The sequence below is a fragment of the Nomia melanderi genome, chromosome 6 (genome assembly GCF_051020985.1).
Source record: "Nomia melanderi isolate GNS246 chromosome 6, iyNomMela1, whole genome shotgun sequence".
Classification (NCBI taxonomy): Eukaryota; Metazoa; Arthropoda; class Insecta; order Hymenoptera; family Halictidae; genus Nomia; species Nomia melanderi.
The window spans coordinates 16,915,961-16,931,996 of NC_135004.1; the positions used below are offsets into that span (position 1 = coordinate 16,915,961).

Sequence of the window (16,036 nt, forward strand, 5' to 3'; positions counted from 1 at the left end):
GTCGCCGTCCACGTCAGAGAGTTAATTTGCATCGAGAGGTGACTCACCTTATTTCATACGATAAAACTGTAAAATTCGAAAAGAATATTTTTTAATACTTCATCTTCTTCGGAGTGCCTGTTTGAAAGGAGTGATTTATCGGCACGCACGTATTTGACAGCGATATCGGAGGAGCTGAATTTATGTCTGAATCTATGCGGTAATTTTAAATTGCGGAAGCTTTTAGAGGATACCCGGAGAGCGGAAGGAGAAGATAATAACGGGAAATGGTACGCAGAAGGAAGATAAGCCCACGGCACGATGTGTTCCACGTAAGTTTTTACATTTTAAACAGATAGCTACGCGCGCGAGATCAATATGTTCGTTTCCCTTCGGTTGTACCGCCAATTCCACGGCGTCTTGCGCTATTGGACATCGGTAGCGAACCACTCGATGTAACTTCCAACTAGCTTTTCCTTCCGTTACTCTGGATTAACGTCTGCTTGGTATGCAAACGTCCTAAGCGCAGCATCGCCGCGGAATACCGCTCGCGCCCCTCGATAACCACGGGGTCTTTAACCGGCTTAAGCCGATTTTGACACTGAAAATACTGGACTTAATTAGGAATTCAGATAACCAGCTCGTTTACATTATGCGCGAGAACCTCGGGAATATTTCGAGCTGTATATTAGATGCGAGTTGATACATTCATTTTTCCTCGAAATGTTTTCCGTGTTCCTCATTAAGCGTGGAACAGATCATAATTGAAAAATGATCTCGAATACTGTTTGCCTATGTTTGCCTATGTTGAAGTATTACTTTAAATTTACAAAGCAAATTATTTCGACAATTTGCCTATACTCTACATAATAATTTACGACTGAATCAAGAAAAAATAGTATTACTTCAAAAGTTCACAAATTTTGAAAACATATTAACCCTTTGCACTCGAAAGTTTCCCACTTGAAATGTTCAATGCTTTCCAACTAGATGTAGATGAGATTCTTTAAAATGAATTTATTAAGGAATCACACACGAATTAGGGAACTAAAGCTATTTTCTTTCAATATTCCACGTATTGATGTACACAAAACTTTTAATGGTAAATACCAAGGTTTATAATTTTGCTGTGTCAAATCATCTAGTGACTGGGAGTCGCCCCTCGAGTGCAAAGGGTTAATCAGCTGTGCCCTGAACAGAATTTTCAATCAACTCCAGAGAAAATGACACCCTTTTAACTGAAGGATAGCAAAAAGAATGACCTCGAGCTAAGTTCAGCTACGTTTCGAAAAAATGGCGGCCGCGCGAAGAAATTCCCGCCCGTAGAGTAAACAGTCCCGCGGAATGCGCGTCGTCCGCTTTGGAACGGGAATCGATTCCGAGATATTTGCCCGGGTGAAAGGTTGCGCGGCTGGCGGTGGTTAATAAAGGAGCCGGTGTTTGAAAGTTTAGCGGCGTTGATGAGATGGTCTATAGATTCTTGGAATGACGACCGGGTCCGAGAGGAAATGGTAATGCAGTTTTAAAGGATCTCCGCGTGGCGGTCTAATACTCGCTTAACGCGGGGGAAACTTCATGAAATTATGGGGAAGCAGGGGGTCGGAAGGGGTGGTACGGCGTTTAAGAACTGAGCTAAGTCGAGACGTCGCGGGACGTTGCCATCTCGCTCGTAATCCGGGGAACCGTGTCGCGGCAATTAATGTTTCGCGGGATTCCCATTAAACGGGTGTAATTGGCGACGCAGTCAATTCTTGGTACTTCTTTGTCAATAGTGGAAGAGAGATTTTTTGAGTAACTTGATAAGGATTTGTACTCGTGTCTAATTTTTAATATAACAAACGAGTGAGGATTATTAGCTAATTCCAAAGGACTGACTATGAGAACCTCGATCATCAAATATCCAAAGCTCAGAAGATCCAGAAGCATCCTCATCCAGCACTAACCGCTTGCTCTATAATTTATTTTCCAACCATAACCAGTACAACTACTTCATCATTAGCAGTTCGTTTGCCAAACTGTAATAACCGCTAGCAAAAGAGCAGTACTTCGCGCCGAAAGGCATCGAGTAATAATAATCTCGTTAAATTCCGTCGGAAACCCAGGCCACGGGCCCGACGCGTTATTCTAAGGCAAGAGGTTAATTACCCGATTGCCTGCTCAATGTTCCCTCTGAAACATCGCTCAGAGGGTCTCCGTTTCCCGCAACACTCGCCGAAGAACAATATTTCCCGCACACTTCCGCGACTGAGCCCGACTGCGATGGAGTAATTGCGCGCGACATTCGCGGAGTTAGAGCACATTTGGCAACTAGCAGCTAACAGGGTATCGCTTTAACGGGCTAGTCGAGTGCCTAGCGTACGCTAGGCTTCGCCGTGCGATACAGGCATGAATTTCCGCGGGATGGGGCGTCCCGCGTATCCGCGGCCGGCTGCGCAACCCCGGCTAGACGTCGGTCTCCAAACAAGAGCGGTTGGCCCGGAAGTCGCGGCGGATCCAAGAAAACATAACTCCGCCGCAGCAATTAGAACGGGGGACCGGTTGCCGGAAATGCCTCGCGCACGGCGCGCGCCCGCTCCGCGAGGGCGATCGAAGCTCTCGTGGCTTTCCGTGTCGGCTGACACGAATATTTTTCCAGGGGACGCGTGAACTTTGCTATTGATACTGCTCGTCGAATGAAATATTAGGGAGGATATATGCGTATGATTTTCGGTGTATAAGTTGATCGACGAAATGGCAGGTACATGTAACTTGTTTCGTATGAGGAATTATATTTCTGTTGATATAACTGTGTAGTTTTCTCGATGGCGCTTCATTACATGGCGATTTTATCAAATGTTCCAAATATTTCTAGTGAAAAACAGCCGAGCGCAAAGGGTTAATAGGGGGAAGAAAGGTAACGAATGGATAGGAGTAAATATCGTAGCATTCTGTAAGGAGAGAACTCGTCAATTAACTGCACCCTCGTAGATCAACGAATTACAATTTCCACCGCGAAGGTGCTTACAAATTAAGTACCGGGCTCGTTGAAAAAGGTGAACGCAATCGAGTCGAGGGCACCGGTTGAAGCTGATCGATTATTTATTTTCGTGATTAATTACCCGCCGGGGGCTCGCCTGAATCGAGCCGGCCCATAATAAGCGGGACAAAAGAGTACGACAGAGTGAGTGGGAACAAGAGGAACATGATTTATTATGTCCTAGACTCTGGAACAATAGGATAATATCGTTATGAATAGAAAAAGAAAGGAATTCTGAAAGAGAGAGGCTAGAAAAAAGCGTCGAGTGTACAGGTGTGATGGATACTTTCTTAATGGGTCTTTCCAGTCTGACGGGACGAAAAGATCGAGACTTTCCTGTGTTTCTTATAGTCCAACGTCTGAAAAATATAATCCTAAAAAGATTCCACTGTATCTGATAAACTAACAAAGTTGTAAGATTACGAAGCGTATCAGATTTCAATCTAATAGCAAAAATGGTCCCGAAGAGCATCCCTTCTTCAAAACACAAACCTGGAAACCGACATCTCGTATCATGAATGTTATAATTGGAAAATAAATTATAGAGCAAACGGTTAATGAGGATGCTTCTGGATCTGAGCTTTGGACATTTGCTGAGGTTCTTTCATAGTTCTTTGGAATTATTAGCTAATCCTCACTCGTTTGTTACACTAAAAATTAGACACGAGTACAAATTCATATTCCACTCAAAAAATCTCTCTTCTTCCTATTGCCAAAGAAATACTAAAAATATAATTTCATCCAAAGCTATGATTCTATCAGTCGTCAATAATGAAAAACTAACAGCGAAGATCTAAACTCGATCGAGCACTGAAAGAATAAAATAAGTCCACAGGCGAGCAGCTCGCTTGCCCGAAGAATCGTCCCTTTTTTCGGCTGCGCCATTCCGAATGCACTTTACGCCCCGCCCATCGACCCAGGCCGCGTTTAAGCGGCCACGGGCCACCGGTCAGACGGAAATCGACGGGAAAGCCCGGTCGATGCCGGTCACGAATGAAAGAAACCGATGGAAATTTCGGCTCAACGAACTTATATTTACCTCACGTATCATAACGATTCGCGACCCGGAATGCGAACTCTTTCCGCCTGTCCGAGCCGCGCAACAAAGGGAAGCTGCTTTTCCTCGCGGCTATCCGAGCGTTGTTGCCCACGCCACGCTGCTCCGGCCGGGGAGAAAGGAGTTTCTGCGTCGTAACACAGGTCGATTTATATTCCCCGATCAAACGCGGAGTTGTTACCGCGCGCGCGGAACAGACAAAAACATCCACCGTTCACGTTATTCGCTCTGACATTGTGTACCAGTTATGCCCGGAACGTACTACAAACGGATCCGTTCACGCTAGATTTACGGAACCCGTCAATTCGACGGAAATGGGATATCTTGAACACCATTTCGTAAGAATTTCAGTCGATCTTGACGATTATGCGAATTCGTATTGGAATTCTCTGTTGATACGATAATTTCTGGTATCTTTGTGAAGAAATATGTAGTTCTAGGATAGAGGTGTTTCATATCAACACTAGTAGTATTAATTAACACTAGAACTACCGAGCATTTAATACGTTTGGTATGGAATAAGTATAGAAATTATAGCAATAGATTATTGTCTGATTCTTCAGACATTCATTATAGTACTGAAATGAAACTATTTATTTTCAAAGCCATTTCGAACATTCAATGCTTCGAAGATATCAATAATTGCTAAATAAACAAACCGAAACCAGTGATTTTGACTGGTGCGGTAATTCTAGTATTAACACTGATTCGACGCAGCAAACTTATAAAATTTTCAATTCAATATTAAACCTTGTGCAGTGTATCAACACATAAAACATCGAAGTAAAATAGCTCTGTCTCTTAATCTATACAAGATAATCAATTGTGTTAGTTGTGAAAAATATCGTTAATATACAGACAGAAAGTAACGAATATTTTTAATGGAAAATATTGTCGAGTGCAAAGGGTTAATGTCGACCACCGTCGCAAGACCACAGTCGCGAAGTCGAAGGCAGATGCCACTCGATCTGTCTGTTCTAGATAGACCATTATATCGGTCCCGTACGAAAGCCAGAGTGAAAAAGGAAAGATTTTCCTTCCGACTCGAGCTGTTTTATAAGAAGAGAGTCCCTAACTTTTCCTCCGATCGAGGGCGGAAATGTTAAAGCGCTGCCCCTTCCGCTCGCTCGAAGACGGCGAACCGCGGGGAACGCGAGAACAAAAGGTGCAAATTTTTCGGAATCATCGAGTAGAAGTGGCTTTCGCGGCAGCTGCAGCTCCTCGATTCCCCTCGAGCGTCACCACTCTCCCGGATACATTTTTCCATTTCGCCCGGTCGTTCGCCTTTATTTCCATCCCGCGCGGTATCGTTTCCGGGCTCCTCGGAAAACGTTCCGCCCCGCGCGAGATACGAGCCGGAAAAAATGATCGCGCCGAAAGGAATCGCAAAGGGGACGCTGCTGATTTCTCTCGCGGTGGCAGTCCGTTCGGCAAAGAGATTTCGGTCTTTCACTCTCGTAATACCGTGGAACCTCTCTGCCGAACGGAGTTAATGGAAATTCAATGAAATTTCTGTGACAGAATTTATAAAGGTTTTCCAGCTGTTCGTGGATCAGCGTGTTCCAATTTCCTTTGAGAATTTGTTTCATTCCAGCGAGAAAAGAACTTTGGAATTTGAAATTAATTACAACTGTGGTTACCTACGTTCTTAGTATTATAAATAGAAAAATGTAATTTTATGGAAGCATGAAATCTTGATCGAGCTATCAGAAATCAACTATTAATCAAATTCCTGTTGTCCATCGAGTGAAATGGTCATAAGGTAATTGTAGATGAACTACAGTGGGATTAAATAAAAATTGTGTTACAACTTAATAATGTTATCAATGTCAAAGTAAAGTTAGGTTAAAATTGTATTAAGCACATAAGCAAATTGACGATAGTAAAATGTTACACGAGCACAGTGGCGAAAATAAATAGTTCGCCAAGGGGTTAAGCGGACGAAACGTCACGTTCGCTGATTATTCCACAGTAATACGACGAAACACGCGGAGATCCACGAGCAAAGCCGCGAAAGAAGACGGAACGGCGGCCAGGTAAAGGTGTCCTGGCAGGCTTGTGTCCCTTCTATTTCCGGCGAGACCGCGCGGAATTTTTATTGAGTACTTGAGAGAGCTGTTTATTACAGGGCCGCGCGAGTGAGAAATGGCGCAGCCGCCGGATGAGGTATAAAAGAAAAGTGGAGGATCGTATATAAAACGTCTCGCTGCGCAGATGAGGCCGAGCGGAAAAAGAGCTGATTCTTCTTGGGGTTGGTGCATGTATTGCCGGGAATTCATGCAGAGTGAATTTAACACGTACATGTGGGGCGAATCGGTTCTTACGGGGGATACGGTGGTCCGTACGGTTTACGGATCTGTGGCTTGAATATAAGCGAACGGAGCTTTGGCCACCCCTCACTCGGGGCGGAACCCTTAAATAAAGGGAAAAATAGAATGATACTGACGCTGGGTTATAGACTGTGATAATTGACAGAAATCGATTGACACTTGATTTACGAATTGCTTCGATTTGATGTTTCGATAATATTGTTTGGTAAATGCTTACGACGGTTTTGATTGATGCGATTGTAGGAATATTTATGTTCTAATCTTTGAGATCTGAATGAACATGTTTCTAGGAGAACAGTGTATGAATATGTGTAAATAGGATCGTCTTAGACATTAACTTTTAGCACTCCAGGTTGTTAATCTATCAGCAACTGCAACTAATTTTCATAGCATCTCTAGTGAAAATGAGAAATGCTGTAACATTCCTTCGATCTATTTTCCTTCTCGGTACAAAATTTGAACGTGTGGAAAATCGAATAATTTGGGATAGTTTCTTTGATTCATTCAATATTACAACTGGTGCAATATTGGAGCCTAGAGTTTAAAGGGTTAACTCTTGTAGACGAAGATTCTTTGGAATCTAGGAATCCTTCGGCAGATGAAGCTAAATTCTAATCGCTTGAACAATAGAAAGTACTGATTTCTCGTTGTTTCTGTAATTAGCTTAGTCTTCCAAATACTGACATCATCTCGCCGAAATGTCGATCATTCGTAGAAGTTTAATATTAGACAACTTAAACCCCCAAGAATGCAAAGGGTGGTTTCTGGAAAGATAATCATACGAGGAAGGTAGAGAATACTTAGCTAAGGTTTAACCCTTTGAACTCCGTAGGCTCCAATATTGCGCCAGTTCTAATATTAAATATTTCAATGAATTTCAAGGAAACTACCTTAAGATTATTATATCTTCCAAGCATACAAAGTTTGTACTAAGACAGAAATTAAAGATCTAAGAAATGTTATAACATTGTTAATTTTCAGTAGGACCACTATCAAAATTGCTAGGTCTTGCTGACATATCACAAAACCATGTGGAGCGCCGAGGATTAAAAACGAGGGAAAAAGTAAATGGTCGGGGTTCGGCGATCAATTATAGGTGGTGGAATTGAAAACAACCCCCAGCACTCGGTGGACGTTCCGTGTCTCGAGGAAAACTCCTCGGCCGAGGAGAATCTCGTTCAACTCGGGAACTCCACGAAATAATGCTCCACGGAACTCTTAATTCGCGCTCGCGATTCCGCCCTCCCCTCGAGTGCAACTGGATACCCGCGGAGCTTTCTCCCTCGGTCGGCGTCCTTTTATCTCCGGCATTCTTTTTTCAACCGTTCTATACCGCCCCGAAACGGCGGACTTTTCGGAGGAGCTTTTCACCGTCGAAGGGCGCGCGAGGTCTCGACGTCGATCGTCGCTGGCTCGTTGTTTTCTTCGCGAGAATGGACCGGAAGTTTCGCGGAGAATGCGGCGAACTTGCGCAACGAAGTCGGTGACCGACGAACGGACGGACGTCGCTATTTTCCGCGGTTATCGAGAAGGAAACGCGGCGTTCCCCGAACGAGCAGGTATAAAACGGAAGTTCCCTCGAGTCGATAAATCTTCACCGTGGAAACGAAGAGTTCGTAAGCATCGAAATAGTCCAACATAAAAATCAACGTTCCATAATGTAAACGTCGTCGATCTCGACTTCGCGTAACTGTCGGGACGATCGGAACTCGCGGTGCTCCGAAGTTCGAAAGTTCACGGGAATTATAGCTAACTAGGGGTCGAGAGTCGCGGCGGTAAAAAGCAGCGGCGCAATTCGCGCGGAAGCGCGGCAGCTTCGTCGAATTCGAAAAGAATCGCTAACTACGCGGCGAGGTCCGATACGGAATCAGCCCGCAGCCGAGCGGAACGCTCGGAGGTTAGACTCTAACGATGCTAAAACAATCGTAGGAGGATCTTCACTGAATATTTAAACGACCCGGCCTTATCTTCGCCGCGCGTCGCCCGCGGAATCGCGGTTGCCGGGTCGTTTCTCATACGTTCCTTCCTTTTCCGTTGGCCGCTCGTTCTTTTTCATCGGCGCGCCGCCCGGAGGAACGCGAGCGGAGCTTTTGTCCCGGCGGTTCCGCACAAAGAAATTGCTTATAACTACTTGACACAGTACATTTTCGCGGCGTAACTTATGAACGTCGTTCCGGGCTATCTGTTCCCCGAGGTTCTTTCTTTTAAAGGAGCGAGGCTCGTACCTTCGCACGAACAAAACGCCTCTTTCGATGGAAGTAATTGGATTACAATGGAGCAGGCCGAACGCCGCGGGAACCGAGGCGAGACGCTGATATTTTCTGTTCGGTTCTTGCCCGCGGGACGTGCTTCTGGCTCGTATCGCGACCACGGTCGCGAAGTCGCTACCGTACATCCGCGACGCTGTTGGAAAACACCCCTCGGGGCTGTCTCCCGTTTTTCTGACGTTCGGTAAATAGAACGCGATGCCGAGCACTCGTAACTTCGCCCCGGGTAAGTTCTGCAGGAGAGGAACCGCTCGCCTCGGATCCGGGGAGCCTAACCTTTAATCGATTCGGGGCTGATGCCTCTGGAGACGGGGAGTTTCAACCCTTGAGAATGAATTTTTCGAGGCACTGAGAGTCCTGGGTGGTGGAAGATGAATTATGTTGATCTGCTCGACGCGGGGAACTATGAGGAGGATATTTTGGTGGTTTGGTCATTGAATTGTTCGTGATTTAGATGGAGAAGCCTAATGTTGATGTGTAGCAGTACTAGGGGTTGTTCGAGGAGATTCTATCGTCGCTTTATATTTTTCAGTTTAGATGAGGTTATTGGGATTTGCATCATCGATGTGTGCCTTTTTTGAGCAGAAGTGTAGATGATATAAAAGATCTTTGAGCAGTGCGTATATTTTTGAAGCTCCCAAACGTGGTAGACCATGTTACTAAAATTCGTAAACTCTTTGTTAGCGCAGAGTTCCCTAAGATCCCATCTATTCCCGGATTACGCTCCTATGATTTACTTCCTACTCTCCGGAATCAACATTAAGCTAAAAGGGATAAGATCTGCTGATGCCGGCGGAATTAAGCTTAGGTTCTCCGTGTTCCCCTAATGTACTCAAGGGTAGCTGAGACATAAAGTATGTATCATCATCGGAATAATTTAATTAAGTCGCAAGACAAGGGACGAATGCTTTTAACTGATTCCTAGTAAACATCGAGTATGTTCAATACAGAATCCTTTTAACCCTAAGCACTCCAGGTTGTTAGTCTATTAGTAACTGCATGAATTTTTATAGTATTCCTAGCGAAAATTAGAAATGCTAACATTTCTTCGATCTTTTATTTTCCTTAGCAGAAAATTTGGATGTGTGGAAAATCGAATAATTTCAGGGTAGTTTCTTTAAGATTAATATTAAATATCAAACTCTGTAATTTAGCTTGTCAAATCTTGACAATTTAGCTGTGTCAAATCAAAGGGTTAATGTTATAACAGATGCAATATTGGATTCTACAGAGTTCAAAGGTTTAATAAATTAATGACAAGGTAGCTATATCGATATTCGAGAAATAAATCATAGAAGAAGGGGTTAAGCGATCTAATTGATTGAGAATGATTCTCAATCGATTCATTGTTATCAGCTTTATTCGAGCCAGAAAATCTTGTTACTCCAATATCAATGCTCGCATCGGTGGAAGAATCAAGGAAATCTTCAGGAAACAGAAATTTTGTCGCCGCACGGACACATCTCATCCTGGGAATATCTCCGGAAGTGAGATCGCAGGCAGCCCTTCAGCCCAATGGAGTTTAAACCCCGCGCCCCGTCCGCCCAGCGTGTCCCAAGATTGAAGAAATACCTCCCCGAGCAGCTGCCCGTCTGAAACTTTCACTTTAAAAAAGTGGCGCTTCCCTCCCGCGAATGCGAGAGCAGTTACATCCCCCGACATACACGGGGCCGTGTCGCAGCGTTACTTTGAAAATTATTTATCATGCACTTCCAAACATGAAACACGCCTCGGAAGCTCGCACACTTCCCTTCGCTTTCCCGGGGACGAGCGGAATTTTATAGAATATCGCGCGGCATTTATCATCGCGGCGAGGACTCGCCGTTTTCTATGCTTTTTCATGTTTGCGAGATTAATCTTCCGTGAGAGCGGTGTGTAAGTGATTCAGTGATCATTGAAATTAAGAGGCAAAGAAGCTGTTTATTTACCGTGCAATGCGAAAGGGAAGGTTTTCCTGTCTTTTGAATGTTTTATGTAGTGCACGGTAAATGCTTCTAATATTGAATAATAATAAATGTCGTTCTAGTAACAGAGTAAACATTGGAAACAATCGTTTTATAGTTTTAATTCAGTTCTGCTGGGAATTTACCATAAATCCAAATTAAATTACTCACTTTCGTATTCGGCAAAATGTCGAACTTATAGTTTTCCCTATTCACCATAAGTTCTCCATTATCCCTTTGCACTGGTAGTTCTAGTGAGATTCTGTCGAATAGAAAACATGGGAATGATTCTTCCCGAAACGATATTTAGAGTGTTCGTGATCCGACGACGGGACCAGTCGAGTCACGGCTCGAAACGGCGCGGCGGCCTTAGCATTCGAAGTATGCGCGTTTAAAACGCGAACGATTGTTCCGCGGGCTGATCGATGCGGCCCATAATTTTCTTTCGCATAAGCGGAACGTCGGCCCGGCAATTCATGAATACTCCGACGGGAATTCCGCGGATACCGACGGCCAATTTTCATAAATAACTCGCAGTTTGAATTCTCGTTTCGGGAGCCGGGCATCCAGCCCGCCACGATTTCAGTCCTGTTTTCAATGCGTCCGCTCGCGCGACGCGAAAAGAGTTCGGGAACGGACGGCAACTTCGTCGCGCTCGCGCTGGGAAATACAGGCATCGAGTCTCGAAGTTTCGTGTTTCGTTTCAGGAGAAGCAGACGTTTCGCGAATTGAAAACATATGAAATCACAGCGAAGAAATTCGAATTTAAATTGGAAGATCCATCAAAAGCATGGTTAGATTCAAGTTACAATTTATCGTTTTTTTTTAGAAAGATTGAGGAACTATGTATTTTACTCTGATAATTGTAATCATAAGTATGTAATATCGATGAATGTTTATTGGAAGAGAAATGACTACGAAATTGCGAATTGTGTATTAACCCTTTGCACTCGAAAGCATTTCACTGGAAATATTCAACATTTTCCGATAAACAACATTGTTCGAAACTAATCCAACGATAATTCACAGATAAATTAAGCAACGAAGCTATTTTATCTAATATTCAACTAAATATTCAACTTCATAATTTCCCTGCATCAAGCCAAGTGGTGACTGTAAAGGATTAAGATCTACAGAACTCGATCGAGAGAATACAATAACGAAACATAGTGAAATCTAATAACACAATGAAACGATAAACCAAACAGTCGTATTGAAGAGAACAAAAAACGAAGGAACACGAGGTGAAATCGGAGAAATAAAGGTCGGGAGCGCAAAGGGCGTGGCTGTAGCGCCACAGCCGGCCCGCTATTCCGCCATTTTCAAAGACACGGGCGTTCCAGCAGCTCGGTTTTCCGACCGACGTCTGCTCGAATCCATGTAATTCATTAAGAACGTTCGGCAAATACGTTCGCGGCGCGCACACACGGCGGGAACGCGATTCCAGGCCTCAGCTCCGGCCAAAGGAATTCACCGGAATTCCTTTTTCGAGGCGGCCGAGACCACCTTTCCCGCGTAATGGATACATAACAGTAGGTTCGAATGAGACCATTCAGCGAACGGCTCCGTTGAAAATCTATCTTTCCCTCAAATTCCCGTCGAACTTCCGATATTTATGGTCGGTCGATTCGACGGGGGTTAAAAGGCGGGCTGGATTTACGGCCCCTCGGTCGCGCGGGAAGGGGAACGCCGATTCCGCGACGGAATCGCCGGAGACGGACAGCTGCTGCGGCGCTTTAATCCACCGTGTAAAACACCGGTGTTCACCGTGGCCCCGGCTAAATCCCGGGGCCGACGTCTTCTTCGTCGCCGATGAACAAAAACCCTAACTAACCTAACCCGGGACGCCTCGGATGGCTGGCTTGTTCTTGCGCCACCGGCAATTCGCGTCAATTACGCCGGAAGCATTGAAGATTATTGGTTTGGAAGTGGTCGCAGCATTGAAACCGTCAATGAAGGTTGCGCCGACACTGCTTGGAACGTTAATAATTGCGATTGTTCAGGGATTTTCTAGGGAACTCGGCGTTTGTCAGTCGACTTTGGGAGAATGAAAGTTACGTTTAAGGTGGATTTCATTCGGAGACATTCGATAGCTCGTTCTTGAACACTTTGCTAGATCTGAAGTATACGAAACCTGTAGATTCTGTCAAGTTTAATGTCGAATGCTTAAGTAATAGAGAATAAGGAAACTGTACTGATTTCCTGCTGTTTGAATAGTTAATTCGTTTGCAATTCTCGGCAAAATGTCGTCATTATCAAGGGTTATATTTCGTTTAGGACAATTGAACCTTACAGCTGAAATACATAGATTTATTATTTCATCGCAATGGTTGTAGTTGAGTGTCAAGGTTCAAATGATTTCTCGTCGATTGGGTATCGATATTCCTGCAAAAAGTTGGTATTGTGTAAAGCTAAAGTTTCCACTCGCTGGTTATTTACATTATACTGTTAACGTGTAGCGTGTGGACAAAGTTTGTATATAAAATCGAGTAACAAAGTTGGTTTTCTGTACTCACCTTGCCGAAATTGGAGAGGCCACCGATGTGAGACACTTTACCGGGTTCATCCACTGTGCTGCATTCTGCCCTAACGAACCAATAGGTCAGTAACTCGATGGCGACAATCCTCAGTATTACTGTCCTACAATGCCCTTTAATCATACAGTCCCATGTTCGCAATGCTAAGCAACGCGGACGGAATTGTTCCCCGGACTAATGACCGCAGAGATTGCCGCGCGGGCCGCACAAACGCCTTGATTTGAAACGTTAATTCCTTGGAATGCGCAATCAAAGGCGTGCCAGATCGTAGGCTGCAAACTGTTTACAAATATATCGCAAACTATTGCTTCCAATCCCTTTGTAGGCGTTCCCGTTTGTGGAGCATCGGTTCGTTCGAGTTCATACGATCGGTATTGCTAGTTCGTGAAGCAATGCCATGGGAAATTCGGTTTTCTTCATCAAAGGAATTAAACTAGATACTTTAACGTTCTCACAGTATTGTTCCTCCTAACATTTTACTTTCGAGACACTTAACAAACGATAAAACATTAAGATAAGCTACAAAACTAGTTCAAACCCATCATTATTACCCATTAGCGCTTCAACGCGTACCACCAACGTTACTAACGTTAAAAATTCTGCATTTACTTTCATTAAACTCCCTATGAATTCCTATTTCCCGATTAATCTCTAATGTCCATATTCCCTTCCGTTTCCTTCCACTAACCAAAACTCATCCAACTCGTTCGCCTTTCCTTCGCAGCTAGTCATTTCGATAGAGACACACAAAATGCCACTACAGTTAGTGTTAATGCAATACCATCAAAGACAATCTCCGATATCAACAGACCCACTTCCCAAACTCGCGTCGCACTTACAGGTTACATGCCCGATGAAACCGAATTTCGCGTTGACTCCCGGATGCCCGAGACCAAAGAAAAATCACCAACACGCGGCCACGAGGTAAGCATCCGGCCGCGCAGCAGCGTAAACACAGCAGACAGTCGGCCGCGACTGTAAATGGGACCTAAACGGGTCGAACTCAAACAATGCGACGTAACTGGCGACGTAACGGGCATTAACCTTGGTACACCCTGACCCAGTCGACGAGGTCGTACGACGGTACGACGTATCATATCCGGCCGAGCCGGCGGCGACGGGGAATCCTCGGATTAAATTATTAAAATCGACGCGTCAGCGGCGCGAGCCGTTATCGCCGGGGAAATCGGCCGACGAACGATCGCGTCACGGATCCGTGGCCGTCAGTTGTCCGGCGAGCTGATACGATTACCACAGACGCGGACTACAAACGGAGCTTCCGAGGAGTCCGAGCAATTCCGGGACGATGATCGTCCGCGTTAGCGCGATGTTCTCGACACCGGCGAACAGACCGGCGATACGACGTCGCGCCCGCCCTCCGAGCGACGATAATCGATCGTTTCGATTGGGAAGGGTGCCCGGGAACGCGTTTCCATGCGGCTGGCGACGAATTTTTGCCTCTGCCGCGGATCCGACGGAATTGACGATCGCTGATTCGATCGGGCGAAACGAGCCCTCCGCATCGATATTTATCGGCGTATCGCCGGAATCTATCGGACTCGTAAAACGCGCGGTCGTTCCCGGAAACGCCGGAACGCAGATAATATTGTTACGGTTCCATTAATCCGCGGATGATTTATCGCGCCGCCGGCCGCGTAATTTCGCGTATAAATATACGCCCGGATATCCCGCGAGCGACGAGTCGACGGTTAACGAGCGGGATTTCGATCTCTACTCGGTGCTGCTTAGGTTGAATTTGCTTTTGACACTTGGACGCTGTTCGGGTGTCTGGGATGTGACTTTCTTGTTGATGCGGAAGGTTTGGAAGTATTGAGTTTGAAATGATTGTATTTTAAACATGGAGTTTCGTTTTTTAAGGTGCACGCACTTTGCAACTGCTTCGATGAGATTATAAGAAAGCTAGTATGATAAAGATTATTTAACCCTTTGCACTCCGAACGTGCCTCTCAGTCACTACTGCATTGGTGCATCAACATTGTAAAATTTCGTATTTAACATTAAGTCTTGAGTAATCTGTCGATACGTGAAACGTGGAAATAAAATACCATTGTTTCCCTTATTTTGTGAATAGATTCCTCGTTAAGTTAGTTGAAAAAATGTCATTTGTATCTCGTAAAAATAAGTTGAATATTTCTAGTGACAAATTTTTGGAGTGCAAAGGGTTAATAGTGCAAAGCGTGAGGAATGGAGTTACAGATTGTCCTAGTTATTAGACACCCCATATATCCAATAACTGCATTACTCTGAATGTACTTTGGAAATGAAACTAATGAAATATGATCAAAATTGGGATTGAAAACTACGTTCCATAGACAACGTTCTACCTAAAAGGTACTCGTTTCAACCAATCACCATCACTTCGCGTTAATTAAGCACTAAAATAACAATATTCCATGAAACCAAGGAAGCTATCAGAGTCCTTCAAACTTCAAACCATCTTCCAAGTTCCAAACAATTCCTGATTCGAATAGACAGCATCGCCAAGAAGCACGTTCCTCGTGATTGGTCGTCGAACGAGGAACCCAAGAAAAATCATCCCCAACGAACAAGCGCACGCGTGCCGAATGCGCTCGCACGAACGCGTCGAACGCGACGGTACTTCGAGTCGCGAGAATAAATCCACGTCGACTTTACAAATCACGAGTATAAACCGGAAGCTCCGAAGTTTTCGGTCAGAGTTCGGAACGTATTAACCAGTGGTAACGAGTCGAAGTTAACGTGCCGCGCGTGCGCGCCGCGGAATAAATTCGAAGTTTACGCCGCGGGGTCGTGCCGGCGACGACGTGTCTCTCGCAAAAGCCGTCAGCCCGTTCCGCGACTTTTTTATTGTTCTCCACCCTCTTTTCCGCGTCGTCAGTTTTTCCGCTGCCTAGTTGCAGTCGGCGT

The 16,036-nt window shown here is 44.8% G+C and overlaps 1 protein-coding gene across 1 annotated transcript in view; it reads right to left on the reverse strand.

Moving 5' to 3' along the window:
* LOC116430178 (dipeptidase 1) overlaps positions 1 to 16,036 on the reverse strand; it is a 123,608-nt gene that overhangs the window by 46,988 nt on the left and 60,584 nt on the right. The window contains exon 6 of the mRNA XM_076368288.1: positions 13,109 to 13,178. Coding sequence (XP_076224403.1) covers positions 13,109 to 13,178 — 70 coding nt within the window. The remainder of the gene's footprint in view (positions 1 to 13,108; positions 13,179 to 16,036) is intronic.